Below are 17,800 nucleotides of genomic sequence, written 5' to 3' on the forward strand. Positions count from 1 at the left end.
GCAAGCATTAAACTACCCTAAGCCTGAAGGGGAAAAAAAAATCATAAAGCTACTAGGCAATTCACATTGAAGTAGTAGACTCTAGAACTCTTGAGAAGGTTGAGAAAGTCCTAGTTCCAATGCAGAGACCAGGGCATAGTAAATGCCATCATAAAATAGTCAGTCCTTGATGGAGATGAACAGCCCTACTCCATATCAGAGAGGGCATGAGGGAAGCACTTACGAAGCACTCTGCAGCATCATCCATAATTCCCAGCTGGAAGCGTTGCTCATCCTGGAAAGTCTTTGCCAGAGCACTGCGGAGAGCGTCGGAGGGAAGCACTTTTTCACTGCTACACTGAAACTGATTAAAAATGCCCTGTAGGGATGGTTAGACAAGAAAAAAAGCACAATGCTGTTAGTAAGCCTCTGTAACTCTAATCTGTCGTGCTATCATCCTCATGCCGACAGCCATGGAAACAAGACACATTCAGCTAGCTATTTAAAAAAAATAAAGTCTAAAAATTGGAATGAGGAAAATGTCTCTGCAATACATCTTGCATCTGAGTGTGATGCCATCAAGGACACATTAGGAGAACTCACCGTCAAGATATAATGTAATGCAGTTACACAATACCTCCTGAAACAGAAAGGTAGATGTGTAGTATAAAGAGTAAGCTACATGTAAATGGATTGGCAATTATTCTTTGGGAGGAGTCTTCCTACTATGAAATTTAGCCCTCTTTTGTATTTTTCAGCTAATATAAGATTGTCCAAACTGACAAATAATATAGCAAGCCATGCCTTGTGTCCATAACCCCAGCACCTGAGAAGCTGAGGCAGAAAGATCAAGAATGCGAGACCAGCCAGGCATGGTGGCTGGCACATGCCTTTGGACTTTTTCCCACTATGCATACTCTTTCAGTAATATAATAATAATAATAATAATAATAATAATAATAATAATAATAATAGAAGAAAACTCTGTGTGCCTTCCACCCAGAAATAGGCATTCCATTATGTTTACTTCCAGTTACTTCCTTGCAGTACTTAGGTCAAAAAACTTGAAAATCATGATTGAACCTATCCTGGTCTCAGAACTCACATCCTGTCAATTGTACTTCTACACTCAAAATATCTTTAGACCTCATATTGCTCACCACCTCATTCACTGCCAACTCTTCTCTTCACTGGATGATTGTAACAATTTCTTTTTTTTACTATTTTTAAGGTTTAATTTTCATTTATGTGTGAGTGTGGGTATGTACAATGACATACAGGTGTGGGTGGAAGCCAGAGGTTTTAGATCCTTGAAGCTGGGGTTACAGGCAGTTGTGAGCCGCCTGAAGCAGGTTCAGGGAACTCACTAGACTTGGGTCCTCTAGAAGAACCACTTACCCATCTTTTTCAATCCAACTGCAACCATTTCTTGAACTGAACCATGTTTCCAAAGAAGTACACAGTAGGCTCAAAACAGTAGTCAGATGATTTTTTTAAAAATAACAAAATTAGGTTCAGAATATAGCTCAGTTGGTTGAGTGCTTGCCTACAATGCACAAAGCCCTGACTTGGGTCCCCAGTACGGCACAGACCAGGCACGGTAGCACATGCCTGTAATGCCGCTGTTCCAGACATAAAAGCAGGAGGATCCGAAACTCAAGGTACTCCTTGGCTACATAGCAAGTTTGAGGTCAGACTAGGCTACATAAAACCCTGCCTCAAAAAACAGTAATAAAATCAAATGTCGCCGGGCGGTGGTGGCGCACACCTTTAATCCCAGCACTTGGGAGGCAGAGCCAGGCGGATCTCTGTGAGTTCGAGGCCAGGCTGGGCTACCAAGTGAGTCCCAGGAAAGGCGCAAAGCTACACAGAGAAACCCTGTCTCGAGAAAAAAAAAAAAAAAAAAAAAATCAAATGTCATTCCTCTGTTGAAAACCCTCCAAAGATTTCCCATCATTTATGCAGTAAAAGCCAAAGTGAAAATGCACCATGTTCTTTGACCTAATCTACTTCTGACTCACTCACACCAGCCATAAGGCCTCTCACTACATCCTACAACTACCTGGATGGCCTAGACCCAGGGACTGACTTTGTACTTGTATTCCTTACTTGAATTAGTGTCTCTTTGTGCAGCTTATTTCCTGCAGGGTTTTATCCAAACATCACCTCTCAATACAGTAGCTCTAGATCAACCTACTTAAATTGCAGGCTCGGGGCCAGGCATGCACACCTTTAATCCCAGGGAGGCAGCAGCAGTGGCAGGCAGCTCTCCGAGTTTGAGGCCAGCATGGTCTAAAGAGCGGACAGCCAGGGCTACACACAGAGAAACCCCGACTTGAAAAACCAACCAACTAAACAAACAACAACAAAAAACCTTCAAGCTCTCTTTTCCTAAATCCACCATTCCCTATTTTCCCCACTGTACTTGGTATTAATATATCGCATATTTTAGTTAGATTACACAAGTGAAAAAAACTAAGTTTTTGCTCTTTTGTTCTTTGATATACTCTCAGTATCTAGAATGACAGTTATATAAAAGGCAATAAAAATGTATGTTTTAAGTAACTGAATCAATCAATCATGTGAAATGGGTAGATCTCATGAAAGGAGAAGGAAGGAAGGAAGGAAGGAAGGAAGGAAGGAAGGAAGGAAGGAAGGAAGGAAGGAAGGACAGACGGACAACAGTTAACTTGTTTTCTATGTTCTGTCGTTCAAATGACCCTATTTAAGAAAGTTGAAGATTCCACCCAAGAGAGGACACAGTGAAGGGAGCTGAGGATGTGCCTCAGTTTACAGAGTGTTTGCCTAGCATACACAAAGCCCTGGGTTCAAGCCCCAGTACCATATAAACAAGGCATGGTGCAGTATGCCTGGAGTCAAACTGGGCTCAAAATTCCCAAGAACCAGACATTGTGGCATATGTCTATAATCCCAGCACTCCACAAGTTTGGAACCAATCTAGGATACATTGCAAGATCCTAGACAACACGGTAAAAGCCTGAATCAAAAACCAAACAAGGGCCAGGCATACACCTTTAATCTTAAGCTCCAGAGCCAGAGACACAAGCAGGTGGATCTCTGTGAGTCTGAGGTCAGCTGGTCTACACAGCAAGTTCTAGGACAGCCAGATCTACATAGTAAGACCCTGTCTCAAGAAAGAAAGGAAGGAAGGAAGGGAGGGAAGGAGGGAGGGAGGGAGGAAAGAAGGAAGGAAGGGAAAAAAGAAAAAAAGAAACAACAACAAAATCAAAATAAGGGCTGGAGACAGATGATCAGTGGTTAAAAGCACGTGATGCTCTCTCTCTTGCACTTGGGTTCAATTCTCATCCCTCCTATGGTGGCTCATAACCATCTGTAGCCACAGTTCCAGGGGATCCAACAGGCAGGCACATGGCGCACCTATACGCATACAGTCAAAACATTTTATACATAAAGTAAAATAAATCTAAAATAAATTTTAATAAAATAAATAAAAACAAAATTAACAATATTTCAACCCAGAAGCCAGGTGGTAGTGGTACACGTCTTTAATCCCAGCACTCAGGAGGCAGAACCAGGCCGATCTCTGTGAGTTCAAGGCCAGCCTGGTCTACAAAGCAAGTTCCAGGACAGACCCCAAAGCTACACAGAGAAACCCTTTCTTGAAAAACCAAAAAAACAAACAAACAAACAAAAACAAACAGTACTTCACCCAAGATACACGAACTTGGGTAAGCTATTTAACTTCTCTAGATGTCAGTTTCTCTCTATTTTAAAAGACTGAAGAATAATATTTACCTCTTTCAGTTAGTTGAACACTTAATGAAAAAAATAACACTACAAATATTAGTCTACAATAAGATGTATACAGATTAGCGTGTGTGTGTGTGTGTGTGTGTGTGTGTGTGTGTGTGTGTGTGTATGATATACACGTAGATTAGGCTTAGGTGTGACAGTAGTAACTGCCCCCCAAGTGTCAGCTGTTCCTATTTGAAGTTACTAAGCTGTCCATCTGTCACTGTCCTATACTGAAGGAGCCTCAATCTGATGCTTCTACTGAGCTAACGACTCAGTCTCTGAGGTGTGAGCAGGAAGGAAGGTCTATTTTATTTTCTATTCTCCTGTTCTCATTCAAGAAAGGTGGATTTTAGCCCGCTTGGTGGTACACATGCTTAATCCCAGCACTCAGAAAGCAGAGGCAATCAGATTTCTATGGGTACCAAACCGATTTGATCTAGTGAGTTCCAGGTCAGTTGGAGGTACAAAGTAAGACCCTGTCTCAGATAAAATTTAAAAAAGAAAAGAAAAAGGGGCAAGGGAGAACAAAGAAAAAGAAAAAGAAAAAAGAAAAGCAGGTTTTCCATGCCTTAAAATGATTAGGATCTTATAAAATAAAATAAATGATTAGGATCTGGGCACAGAAAGGAAAGGTCCAAGGTCAGAGCTCTGTCTGCACACACAGGGGATGGGCAACAACAGATCTGGTCCTTGTATTCAGTAGCTTCAATGTCTCCATGCTGTATTCTATTCTTTTCTCATCTCCTAATTAATCACAGGCAGCTTTCCCAACCACACTGAGTACAGGAATGTGTTTCCAATGGCCCTTGACTGGCTCCTCTATCTTTTCTTACTGTAATTAGCATCAGCCTTGCTCTGCTCTGGCTAGGAAGAACTGGACTGGGGAGCCGCAGCCCGGGCCTCTCTAGCTTGCATCTGTGGAGCTGTAACTGCAAGAAGCTCAAGCACAAAGCCCCTCTGTTAGGGCAGCACACTAACCCTGTGTGTCCCTCTCACATGAGCACAGGGCCTGGAACCGGCCTCCTCCTGTTCCCTTTTCCACCCTCCTCCCACCTTTCCCAGAGGGAGATCCTGTTCACACCACAGAAAGCCAAGAACATTTAGTTCAGCAGTAAGAACAGGTGGCAGTACCAATAAGGAACAAAAACTGGTATTATTCCAATTGCTGGGTTCTACAGCAGGGAGAGAGAAAGGACAGGAAGAACTCAAACCCAGGAACCATCCTTTCTTGTGGGTTCCTAACAATTCCATTTTGATAAGCCAAAACAACACAACACCATTCAGGTTTCTGTCTACGGTCCCTCCATGAGGAAACTAAAGGTCCTTTTCATTCATGAAATAGTAAAATGTTTTTTATCTGTTAACTATTTTCTTGGATGTCGTACAAAAATAACAAGACTCTAATGACTAGAAGCAGGTGCTTCCCCACCCATCTCTCTTGGATCAAGTGGCAGACAACTCTGTCCACGTGAGCACATAATTATCTGGATTAGCAAAAGCCATGTAAATAAGACACAGTGCCACGAAGACACAAAGTCTCTGTGTTCTGGCATCTACAAATGCAGCTGCTGCTGAAGTCATTTTCCCCCAAACCACACACCCTTGCTTTAAGCAGAGAACAGCTTTTTATTTCTCTCTCAGAATATCTAGCTTTCCATCTAAAATCATTTTTTTTAAATGTCTGGGCTCATTTATTTCTTTCTTGCTTATGACACTCAGTGGCTTCCTCAGGCTTCCTTGTCACACTGGCCCTCCTGGGGAGAGGAGCCACCCATCTGCTTGGGGGAAGGAGATACCTCAGACAAGGTCTGTGCCACAGACTCTCCCAGACTCTGGAGGGTGCTGGTAGCAGGAGGCTGCATGTCCCCATGGCTGAAACTGTAGCCAACCAGCAGGTCTCCCCAAGGGCTGCCACTGAAGCCAGTGTCCTCAAGAGCTCTGGTGTGCTGTGTGCCTCTCGTCTGCAGGGTGGCCTGGAGAAGGCCTCGCATCTTGTTTTCCTTGGCAGTGGACTCTAGAACCATCAAGCTTACCTTCCGTTCCTCGGGAGGCCTCCGCAGACACTTGCTGCTCTTCTCAACACAGCACTTCACCCCAATAACTGGCACACATGCCTCCTGAAGTGGCCCCTCAGCCCTGGAGTTCCAGAGTGAAAGTCTAGCTTTAGAATTTGGGTGGGTGGGCTGACTCTTGCTGGAGACCTCCACAAAATGTTAATCCCACTGATCGAGAATAAGACCTCTACCACAACTCAAAGCCAAATTTGAAGAAAGCTTTAATTAAATACTGGCAAGGTGGATGGACTCTGACCTGGTCCATACTTAGGTTCCCAAGAAATGGCCCTAAAATAATTCTTAAGTATTAGAGACAGTAAGGTTCAGGAAGAGATTATACTCTCAGTAATTGTCATACTTGAAGGGCTTGAGGAGTTAGACTGTCTTCCCATCAGCAGCCCAACTTCCATCACTCACAGGTGTCCAGCAATACCTTTTGCAAAGGCATCATATACCTGCCTGACATTTGCTCAGATCTTCAGGATTCCGGTTCTGACCCGGGCTTCCCAATTTGTTTAGCATTTTGGTTCTCATGATCATTCTTTGCCTATACCTTGTGGAAATCAAAGAATCTAAATATAGACAACCTTAGTCTGTAAACATAAGCCTCTGGAAGTGGAAGGGAGTTAGTCCTTGAGGCTTGTTGATGGCTGAGAAAAAAACAACTTCCACTGATTTTGTGTGGTCAAAGAACGATGTAAGTTCCCCTTCAAGACAGGGCAAGGTCATGCACATATTTACTTTGAAGCAACCTAAATGCCAACAAAAGATTTTTCACATTTTGTTACAGAAAAGTCTTAAATACATCAGGAGCAGACAGAATAGCATGACCAGCTTCCATGTGTCCATGATCCAATTCAACAATGACCAGTTTGTGGCTAATTTAATTCTCTTCATGTTGCTTGTCTGTATATGTATCCTACTCCAGATCATTTGAGGCACATGCCAGACATTTTTCATCTATACGTATTCCAGAATATAACTCTAAAAAATAACTTTTTATTAAAAAAAAAAGTCTATACCATCCTCTAAACAGGGTAATAATAATTCCTTAATATCATCAGATAATCATCCAGTTTAATAGAGACTCTTTTTGGGGGGGTGGGAGTTCTTTTTGCTATGTAACCCAAAATAACTTCCAACTCACTATTATAACCAAGCTGGTCTCAAACTCTGTAATGTTCCTTCCTAAGCCTCCAAGTGCTGGGGTTACAGGCATGTACTATCAGGCCTAACTATAAAAATATTTGATCCAACTTTAGGGAACATAGAGAACAACTGGCTATTGTCTCCCTTGGGATTCTATCCCCTTATAACTAAAAAGAGCTACCTTCTAGACTTCTTAATTAGAAAAGCATTCACATATCCTATATTATTACTTCCTTTAAATTGTTATCAATGTCATATCTACTGGTGAGCTTAAGTCTTTACTTATATTCAATTGATACTGAATTAAATATTCAATATTTTGGTCTTTTGGTCTTAGAATGGAAAGGATAAAGATCATTAAAAGTTACCTATCACACTTATTCCTGCTGCCAGTGCAGACAGAGATTTCCATACACACAAAGACAGAGGCAGAGAGCGGCAAGAACACCAAAACTTCAAGATAATGGACACAGACAAAGATGGGCCAGAACACAGCACTGCTTCTAGTGAGAAATCATAAACTGATGTTGATATTTTATACAACACAATGGTCAATTTACTAACTTTGCCATAACAAAAGATGAGGTTCCTCACAAATTACCAACACTATATTAGAATCAATACCTTATCCACTTACTGCACTGAAAGAATGAAAGGACTCTTGTGGATATGCGCAAAGATTCTAAGTCTATATTAAGTTTAGACTGTCATATATTTAGGAAAAAAAAGAATTAATCATGATTTCTGTATTTTCACTTGTAGTTACACCCTTCTATTGGATTAAAATGTGCAATCTGAACTCCAAATTTTAAAAAGGATGAAGGATTTAGTTTAAATTACCCAAATTATCTCAATGGTAAAATCAGCTGAAGATAGTTAGAATAGCAATAGCCTAGGAGGACTTAACAACACAGTTATGCTCATATCCATAGGTAATCAAAATAAGGAAGCTAAACACAAGTATATAGTAATTGGAATAGACAAAGACTGACTTCCTCACGTGTAGACTTCATTTACTAGCTAAGATTTCCAGGGAGCAAACTAGAACTCTAATTTCCTGCTTTGAATAGTATAGGTTAACAGGCTTACTCTCTGATATTGGTCATGAAGAATAATGAAAAATCTTTCCATTGCTATAGTCTAGAAAAACTGGGTTAATGATGAACAGTGAATAATTCCTCAATCACTTTATTCCCTGTGCTAATCTTTCAGTACTCAAAAGGAACAGTCACATGGTACAACTCAAAAGATATTGAAGGATTTCCCCTCTAAATTCTCAAATTAACCACAGCTAAACAGTCGAATTGCGCTCTTAATACAGAAGTTTCAGGCATCTTATAAAACAAAACCTACTTCCTCCTGTCACCCCACCCCACTAGGCATCATGCTCCAGCTTTTTAGCTGTTTTCTAGGATTTTTTTTTTTAAATCACTAACTAAAAAATTAAATTTAATCAACCAAAGTAACACTCTTGTCTGCCTCTAACAAGAAGCACTCTGTCCTACATGCTGGCACTGTCGAAGCCCAAGTACAAGCCCTGGAAGAAGAAGAATATCTTTGTTGCATACTAAGTACAGAGACAAACAAATATGCCAACACCAACATTAGACTCTGTGGTCAGGGGTGCAGGAGCAATCCAACATGAACAATAAGAATGCAGGGCTGCTGGGCTACGGGTGATGACAATTTAGGCCAGGAAAAGTCATTTAATCATAATAGATAGGAATAAGTTGGGTTTTGAAAAAAAACAGTAATTGGTACAACACAATCTTCTACTTGTTAAATCAGAGTTGACAGGCATCAAGGTTTAGAGTAAGCAAAATGATGCTGTGACACTATCAATTTTCTCTTTTTTAAACTAATTAATTTATCTGTATGTGTGTATACATGTGTGTAGGTACAAGTGCACCACAGCAAATGTGTAGGGGTCAGAGGACAACTTGCAGAAGTTGATTCTCTCTTTCTACCCTGTGGGTACTGGTGATTAAACTCAGGTCTTAAAGCTTGATGACAAGCACCCTTACCCACTGAGCCATCTTGTTAACACAAATTTATTTATTTATTTATTTTTGTTTTTGTTTTTTCCAGACAGGGTTTCTCTGTGTAGTTTTGGTGCCTGTCCTGGAACTCACTCTTTAGACCAGGCTGGCCTCGAACTCACAGAGATCCGCCTGCCTCTGCCTCCCGAGTGCTGGGATTAAAGCGTGCACCACCACCGCTAGCCGACACAAATTCTTTAAAACAAAGGTCACTACCAGGAATCAGCATGCCAGAACTAAAGTCTGAAATTATATAGATTTAATACCAATTAACACAGGGGAAAAACAGTGTATTTCATTGTACCAAAAGAAAAGAATCATAAATATTATTATATACAAACCACCATAAAGCAATTGGAAGCACTGGATACAACATATAACTGGTGAAGCTCAAAAACACAAGAACACTGACAGATGCTGAGAGGACAGGAGAAAACAAAAATAATAAAGGTATCAAAGGCCATGGGACAAGCATTTGAGGAGGTGTAGTAAGCTTTTCTGTCAGCCACCAACTCACAAATAACGACAAGGGGACTTCTTACCAATTAGGAATGCTTGGCCATTAGCTTTGGCTGGTCCCACTAGCTCTGAGAACTTAAATTAGCCCACTTCTATGAATCTACAGTCTATCATATGGCGCTCCTCCCTTCCATCTTGCTCCTCCTGTTTCCTTTGTGTCTCTTGGCATCTCCCATGCACCTAGATTCCTCCTCCTCTTCCTTTCTCTCCCCAGAAATTCCGCCTATACCTCCTGCTTAGCTACTGGCTGTTCAGCTTTTTGTTACGCCAACCACAGTAATACACCTTCACAGTGTACAAATATCTCACAACAGGAGGTGCTGCAAGGTAAAATTATGTACCTAGAAAAAGAATGGGGTGTGCAACTCAGCAATACTTAGAGGGCAAATCCTTCATCTAAACATGGATATGGAGCTGGCTGGCCTCTGATTCATCTAGGAACTTGTTAGTGAGGTTAGTGTGTGTGTGTGTGTGTGTGTGTGTGCACCTTTTATGTAGATTTAAAAGTAAACAATTTGCCAAATGATGGTGGCACACGCATTTAATCTCAGCACTCAGGAGGCAGAGGCAGACAGATTTCTGAGTTCTGAGTTCAAGGCCAGCCTGGTCTACCCAGAGAATGCTGCTGAGGGCATGTCTGGGTCCATGCTCCTCTTGCAGATGGGGTCTGGGATGATGTTCATGGCCCCATGTTACCCACAAGGGATAATAGGAACCATGCACATTGAAATCCCAGGACTGGGGTGCATGATGTGAAATACCCAAAGAATCCATAAAGAATTATATTTAAAAAAAAAAAAACTGTTCAGCTGTATCTACTGAAGGAGAATGTATGCCTGTTCAACATATAAAAATTCCATGATTATGTAAATATTCAAAAGAAATGTAAATATATGCAGAATAAAGAACATGTACAATAAGAAAAAAAGTGAACAATTATGTTCCAACATAATCAAATCTGATTTCACAAAATTTGTAGGGTGTTAAAGTATACTTCAAAAAGGAAAATTGAACTTTCCTGTTTTGGAAAAAAAAAGTATGAGATAAGAATTTTATATACTAAATTTAATAAGCTAAAACATTAACAAACACAAACATGTATGTCATTAATAGCCAGAAAAAAAAAAAAAAGAAAAAAAAAAAACGAATTTCTTTTTTTTTCTTTTTTTGAGACAAGGTTTCTCTGTGTAGCTTTGCGCCTTTCCTGGAACTCACTCTGTAGCCCAGGCTGTCCTGGAACTCACAGAGATCCACCTGGCTCTGCCTTCCGAGTGCTGGGATTAAAGGCATGCGCCACCACCGCCCCAAAAACAAATTTCTTATTAACATCACCAAACATCCCTCTAAGTTTAAAATAGGAAACAGCATGAGGATGGGATTTAAAAATAGAGAATTATCTCTATAAAACAACATGGTAACACCACAAAGTAACAGAACTTCAATCAGTCTCTAAATACTGGATGGCTATTTTGCTGACAAAAATCTCAAGCCTTCACTTACACAGAGACCAAAGAAAGATCAGACAAATCCCAGATTGCAGAAAGATAATTTGAAGGAATTAAGAAAGAAATGTAGCTGGGTGTGGGAACATGCACCTTTAATCCCAGCACTCAGGAGATAGAAGCAGACAAATGTCTAAATTTGAGGCCAACCTTGTCTACATAGCGAGTTCCAAGCCAGTCAGAGCTACATAGTGAGACCCTGTAGGGAGGAAAGAAGAAAGGGAAGGAGGGAGGGAGGGGGGAGAGGGAGGGAGGGAGGGAGGGAGGGAGGGAGGGAGGGAGGGAGGGAGGGAGGGAAAGTGACTGCAAGACTGAAGGATACTCCAGGCATCAAAATAGGAGAGCAATGGGTTTATGAACTGAACTTGACACAGGTAGCCTGTGGCCAACTGGAATACACTTAGGCTTTCCTATCGACATGACACAAAATACTCGGCTATTTTAACACCTATATTTACCGTGGGGGGTGGATTGGGGTAATGTGTGTGTATTTTAACACCTATATTTATCTTGGGGGGTAGGGTGTGTGTGTGTGTGTGTGTGTGTGTGTGTGTGTGTGTGTGTGTGTGTGTGTGTTTGGAATGCATGCCAGATCACCTGCTGGGCAAAATGGCAGTTACAATCAAAATGACATTAGTCACATCAAGTTGCTTCTCTACAATGCCTAAGTCACTATATTTTCTACTAATTTAAAGAAAATAAATCTGGTCAGACTAAGCAGTAACACCATGAGGAAAATATTAAAACTGTAAAATTTCCTCAGAATTATGAGATCCCAAAAAGAGCCTTTGACCCCCTAAGTAGCTACCCATCTATCATAAGCATCTTCTTTTTAAAGTCTCAAAATATTTCCTCAAGTTAAAAAGATTAAAAAACAGGTTCCCTCCCTTCTGCTTGGATATCTTTGGGTATGCGCCATAAAGCCTGAAGGCTACCTTCCCTTCCTTTGGCTTATAAGATGCTAATATATATTCAAATAACAATTTGACACTCTGAAAAAGGAAATACAGGAGTATGGCAGGTGGTTCTCCAAAGTCCCTACCAAGTCAAAAACTATACAAAACCAGACATAATAGCTTAGACCTGCAATCCAGCACTGAGGAGCTGAGGCAGGAGTATTTTTACAGTGTGAGACTCCCATCTCAAATAAATAAATGAAAGTCCCAACCAGTCAAGGCATATGAGTTCCCAGTTTTGGGAGATTCTTCTTCCCAGGATCTCTCCAAGGTGAGTATTTCCTTAGCAAGTGTCTGCCTAATGCCATGAAGCAGACATCCCTTGAACTTACTGACCAAGTAGACAATGTGTTGTTCTAAAAATGTCATTTATAAAACTAGGTAAAGTGTTCTTTTGGATAGATTTTTCTAAATATGCCTAGTAGGAAATGTTACAATCAACTTATTAAAGATTTAGTTTGTTAAATTTTATATTTAAACTGGCTAGCCAATAATTTATTTTTTGACAACTTCACACATATAATGCATTTTGATTATATACACCCCTCATCATTTATACTGTTTTGTTACAAGTTATAGTGGTTCATATTAAGTTAGAAAAAGATGTCTGCGACCCAAATAACAGTAAGTTCAGAGGACTCACTCTTTCTAGGATCCTGTAATGGGAGCGAGGCCAGAACTTGGAACTAGAGGTGGAAGAACCACAACTACCAAGTTCAAAGCCAGCCTTGTCTACAGAATAAATTCGAGACCAGCCAGGGCAATATAAAATAACACCCTGTCTCAAAACCAAAACAAAACAAAAAAACAATGCTTCCAAAACAATAGCAAGTAAAGGCTGGCAATGTAGCTCAGTTGGTAAAGTGCTTGCCTGGCAAGCATAGAGCCCTAGGCTTAACTAACCCCAGCATCAGATAAATCGGGTCTAGTAGTATATGCCTGTAATCCCAGTACACATAGGAGGTAGAGTCAAGAGGATCACCCTCAGCTAAGTAGTGAGTTCAAAGCCAGTCTAGGCTAATTTTGACAACATAAGAACCTATCTCAAAAAAATTTTAGTCAACTATTACAATTTAGTCAACAACGTAAATTATAAAATTCAAGAGTATTCAAGAGTATTTCTACTTTAAGCTAAAAGTTAACTAAATTAGATATATAATGATCATACCTAGGCAATCATGACAAACTAAGAATTCAGCCTTCAGGCTGAGCACAGTGGTGCACGCCTTTATTCCCAGCACTGGGGAGACAGAGGCAGGTGGATCTCTGTGAGTTCAAGGCCAGCCTGGTCTACAAGTGAGTTCCAAGACAGCCAGGGCTGCTACAAAGAGAAACCCTATCTCAGGGAAAAAAAAAAAAAAAAAAAAGGATTGCCCTAATTAACCCAATCCCCTCACTACTAACAACCTGGCAAGCTAAAGATGTGAGAGAAAACAATCACAGAGCTTACCTTGAGAGCGCAGAAGATGCAAGAGTCGCCCATGCACTTGTGAGTGGTAAGCTGCCGGAAGCTACGGCGGAAGATGTCCAAATGCCACAAAACCTTCCAAAGCAGGGGACACTCATTAGCCTACATATAGCTTTTAACTTTCAAGTCAAGAATTCAAGCAAACAGGGGATGGCTGCAGGAGAAAGGATCTTTATGTTCGGGACAAAAGATCATTCTAATACACTAAAACGAATCTCAAAACGGTGAAGTATCAGGGCGGAGGAGGCTCAGTGGTTAAAAGCACACACTGTCTTCACAGGCTCTGGTTCTCAGCACCCAGAGCAACTGATGACCCCAGCTCCAGGGGATCTGACACCCTCATCTGGCCCCATGGGTACACTATATTCATGTGGACACACACACACACACACACACACACTCACACACAAAGAATTTTTTTAAACAAATTAAAAAAAAAAAAATCAGAGGAACTTCCCCTGCCGGGCAGTGGTGACGCACACCTTTAATCCCAGCACTTGGAGGCAGAGCCAGGCGGATCTCTGTGAGTTTGAGGCCAGCCTGGGCTACAAAGCGAGTTCCAGGAAAGGCACAAAGCTACCCAGAGAAACCCTGTCTCAAAAAAAAAAAAAAAAAAAAAAAAGTCATTCAAGGAAAATATCTTATAATAAAAATCAAATGTGATGTTGAAGAAGAAGTTTAGGGATTATAAACTGTAGAATTGGGCTGGGGAGATTAGACACGTGGTAGAACACTTTAGCAAATGTAAGGCCAGGTTCCATGTAAAGAATTAACTCATCAATAAATGGTGCAGAATTAATGGCCTCTACAAGAAAAAAAAGAATACCTTTAAATTTGTATTAAAAGCTTGAACCATAATGTTAAACTTTTACCTTTGTGACAGTTCCTTAAGTCAATAGGATAAATAGTAATAGTGGGCTGCTGAGTGTGTGATATATATCTCTAAGAGACAAGTGTATCTCTGTGTTAAGAAGCCACAGTGAGCCGGGCATGGTGGCGCACACCTTTAATCCCAGCACTCAGAAGGTAGAGGCAGGCGGATCTCTGAGTTCAAGGCCAGCTTGGTCTACAGAGAGTTCAAGAACAGACAGGGCTACACAGAAAAACCCCATCTTGAAAAGCCAAAATGGAGGTGGGGGGTAGGGAGAGAATCTTGGAAAGATGGCTCAGTGGCTAAGAGCACTGCCTGCTCTTCCAGAGGACCCAGGTTCAATTGCCAGCACCCACATGGCAGCTCACAGCTGTAATTCAGGGATCTGATGACTCTGGTCTCCAAGGGCATCTATACTCACACGTAGACACACACACCTATACAGAGTTTAAAATAATAAAAACAATCTTTTTGAAGAAAACAACAATAAAACTGCCCTGGAATACCAGACCAGGGCATACCTAGAGTTTCTGCTACTTGAAATCAACTTGGGGCTGGAGAGATTGTTCAGTGGGTCAATTACCTGCTACTTAAGCATGAGGACCAGAGTTCAAATCCCAGCACCTAGGAAAACGTAGGGTGTTTTGTCGGAGCACATTGTGGCTTTAGACCACAGGCCTGAGTACAGGTGTCTGAGATGGTCTGCACTTGGCTGTACTGGGGGTGGTCTTTTGCTCCACCCCTTGGTAGTCCTTTAAATACCCTAGGGCAGAGACAGTCAGGGCCCAATGGATTAGGATCCAGGCCCTCCCCGAGTCTATCCTGTATTTTCTATTTGTTGCTCCCCACTCTATCCTTCTAACTAGTATTTCCAGATACTCCTACTCAAGAGTACTCTGGGGAAATGTGGGGGTGAGGGATGCCCTCCCACTGTGTATGGCAGCCCTGGCTGTAATCTCAGTGCTGGGTAGGCAGAGAAGAAGGATCTGCCAGAGAAAACAGACACTCACTCACACGTGCACCCACACACATCACAACACAGGCACATGGGGGAAAAAAAAGACACTATTCTCAAATACAGTCTAAAATTTTTGAAACAGATTAATAATACTTCTATCATAATTAATCTTCAATTTACAAATTAGGTAACTGACATCAAAAAGATAAAGAGTCTTGCCTAAGATCACAAATGTAAAATATGATCTCAGGTTATGGAGTTCAGAAAGTATCAATTATCACATTTGAAAGTTTCTGCAAACACAGAACTATGAACTAAATATCAGTTGTCACAAAGAAGGAGGTGGCCTTACCTGCAGGGCGCTGTTGAGGAAGCAGCTGTTTTGCCCTGGCTCATTGCTGAGGCCTTTGCTGGGGGCAATAGACATTGAGCTTCGAGGTGCAAACATCCCTTGAACACTACCACGGCTTCCTGAAAAATAATTTCTTTTCCAAGACATTATTGTTCACATTAGCCCCAAAAGCACTCATAAAAAAAATAAATAAATAAAAAAGGCCTTAATCTTTTTTTGGCAGAGAACTTGTGTTTGCTGAAGCCCTCAAAAGAAAAGAATTCAGAAGTTTGTTTATGTTGGAAGACTGATTTTATAATCTCCCAAGCATCACATATGTAAGCTCAAAGAATTTAGGTTCCCTTTAGATCCAGGTGACAAAGCTGTCCTTCACTTGCCCGCGTATTCAAAATGTAACTTGGCACATGACTAATGCAGACAAGTCCTTAAGTCCTGCTTCCTTCTATGCTTTTGAAAGTGCTTCCCAAAAGTCCTGGTGAAACAGATGGGAATCCTCAACTCAACAGCATCCGGGACCAGGCTAAGTAAGATAAGCTCTTCAGTCTTCTTTATAATGCTTTTGGTGGACTCAAGATCTTTCCCGCTGGAAGGAGAGGCAGGGATCCAATACACTCCTCTTCGCCCTCTTAGTGCCTTGTCTCATCATCCTCTAGCAAAACCCAAGCTCTGAACAACTGAAAAGAGACACAAAGCCAGGAAGTTTGTCTGGATTCTGAGGACTGTTGTCGATGTTCCTTGCTGCACCTTTGGAATATGCTCCAAGTTTCTTCTATCCCCTGGACCGGATCTTCAGAAAGGCTCTTCTCTTTTCTTCTGACACCGGAATACCCAGCTGTGCCAGAGAGCTTTAACAGAAAGGAAAAAAATAAAAAGCTTACGTCACTTAATGACTCCACTGGCTTTACACTGTTCAGCCAAAATCAACGTTGCCTCACCTCTCAGTATAAACTTGAAACCTTGGCAAACAATGCCGGGGGCAGGGAGAAAAGAAAGAGGGAAGGAAAGAGAGAAGAAGGGAGACTATGAACCAGCAACAAAAAAGGGAAATGCTAAACTAAAGGGAAAAACAAGTGTAGGCAGCTTCACTTTCACTGGAAACTTCTCTGAAATTTTGAAGAAGAAAGTTGAACTGGACAGAAATAAACACAAACTTTCCAGGAGACTAACAAAGAAAAACAAAAACTCAGTAAGAAAGCGAGCACCCAGCGAGGAAGTCTGTCTCCTAGGTGTCGGTGGAAAAGCACTTTTCTGAAGGTGTCACCCATGCATGGCTATGCAAACCTGCTTACAGGTGGGGAGACGTCGCAGTCTGGGCTGCATCCTAGGGACATGAGGCTGTCCCAGAGAGTCACTCATGGTCAGCAGACCACACGTCCTTAGTAGCCAGTCCAAAGACTTAAGCCTTCTGCCTCATCTGTTCACTTGTTTGACTGATTTTTTTAAATTGATATTTTGCCAGAGGATCAGAAAAGTAATCTGAGTCATAAATCACTTGATTCAAAATTATATAGAGGGGCTCAGAATGAAGTCGTCCACTAACCAACTATTGGCTCCAACCAACTAAATGTCTGTGAGAAAAGAGAGTAGTACCAAATCAAGCACCACTCCTGGAAGGAAGTCATCGCATCTCCAGGTTTTTGTTGAATGTTTGAGACAGGGTCTCCCCATGCTGGCCTGGAACCCAGAGTGCTAGGATTCAATGTGTGTGTCAACCACACCCAGCACAATTTCCAGGAGTCAGTTCTCTCCTGCCACCAGGTAGGCTCCCAGTATCAAACTCTTACCTGCAAGTGCCTATACCCACTGAGTCATCTCAATGACCGACCCACCGCTTCTATTTTGAGATGGGGTCTTAATATATAGCTCTGGCTGGCCTAGAACTCACAACACAGACCAGGATGACCTCAAACCTCCAGCAATCCTCCTTCTTGTCCAAGTGCTCAGGTTAGAGGTATGTACAACCACATCTGGCAAAAGTACTAAATTTCCAACATCTCCTCAAGCTTCCCCTTTAACATCTACTACATATACCTCTTAGAAAATCAGAAATAGTCCAAGTGTTATAGCAGGTGCCATCATCTCATCACCCGAGAGGCAAAGGCAGAGTCTGAGGCTAGCCTAGGCTAAATAGCAAGAATATTTCAAATAAATACGTAAATAAAATTTTTAAAGCACA

General features: G+C 41.4%; 1 protein-coding gene across 1 annotated transcript in view; it reads right to left on the minus strand.

Annotated features, from left to right (window-relative positions):
- Usp54 (ubiquitin specific peptidase 54) overlaps positions 1-17,800 on the minus strand; it is a 95,142-nt gene that overhangs the window by 47,699 nt on the left and 29,643 nt on the right. The window contains exons 2-4 of the mRNA XM_059273807.1: positions 15,625-16,469; positions 13,426-13,518; positions 224-358 (exon numbers count right to left, since the gene is read on the minus strand). Coding sequence (XP_059129790.1) covers positions 224-358; positions 13,426-13,518; positions 15,625-15,771 — 375 coding nt within the window. The 5' untranslated portion in view covers positions 15,772-16,469. The remainder of the gene's footprint in view (positions 1-223; positions 359-13,425; positions 13,519-15,624; positions 16,470-17,800) is intronic.

This window comes from Peromyscus eremicus, chromosome 9 (genome assembly GCF_949786415.1).
Source record: "Peromyscus eremicus chromosome 9, PerEre_H2_v1, whole genome shotgun sequence".
Classification (NCBI taxonomy): domain Eukaryota; kingdom Metazoa; phylum Chordata; class Mammalia; order Rodentia; family Cricetidae; genus Peromyscus; species Peromyscus eremicus.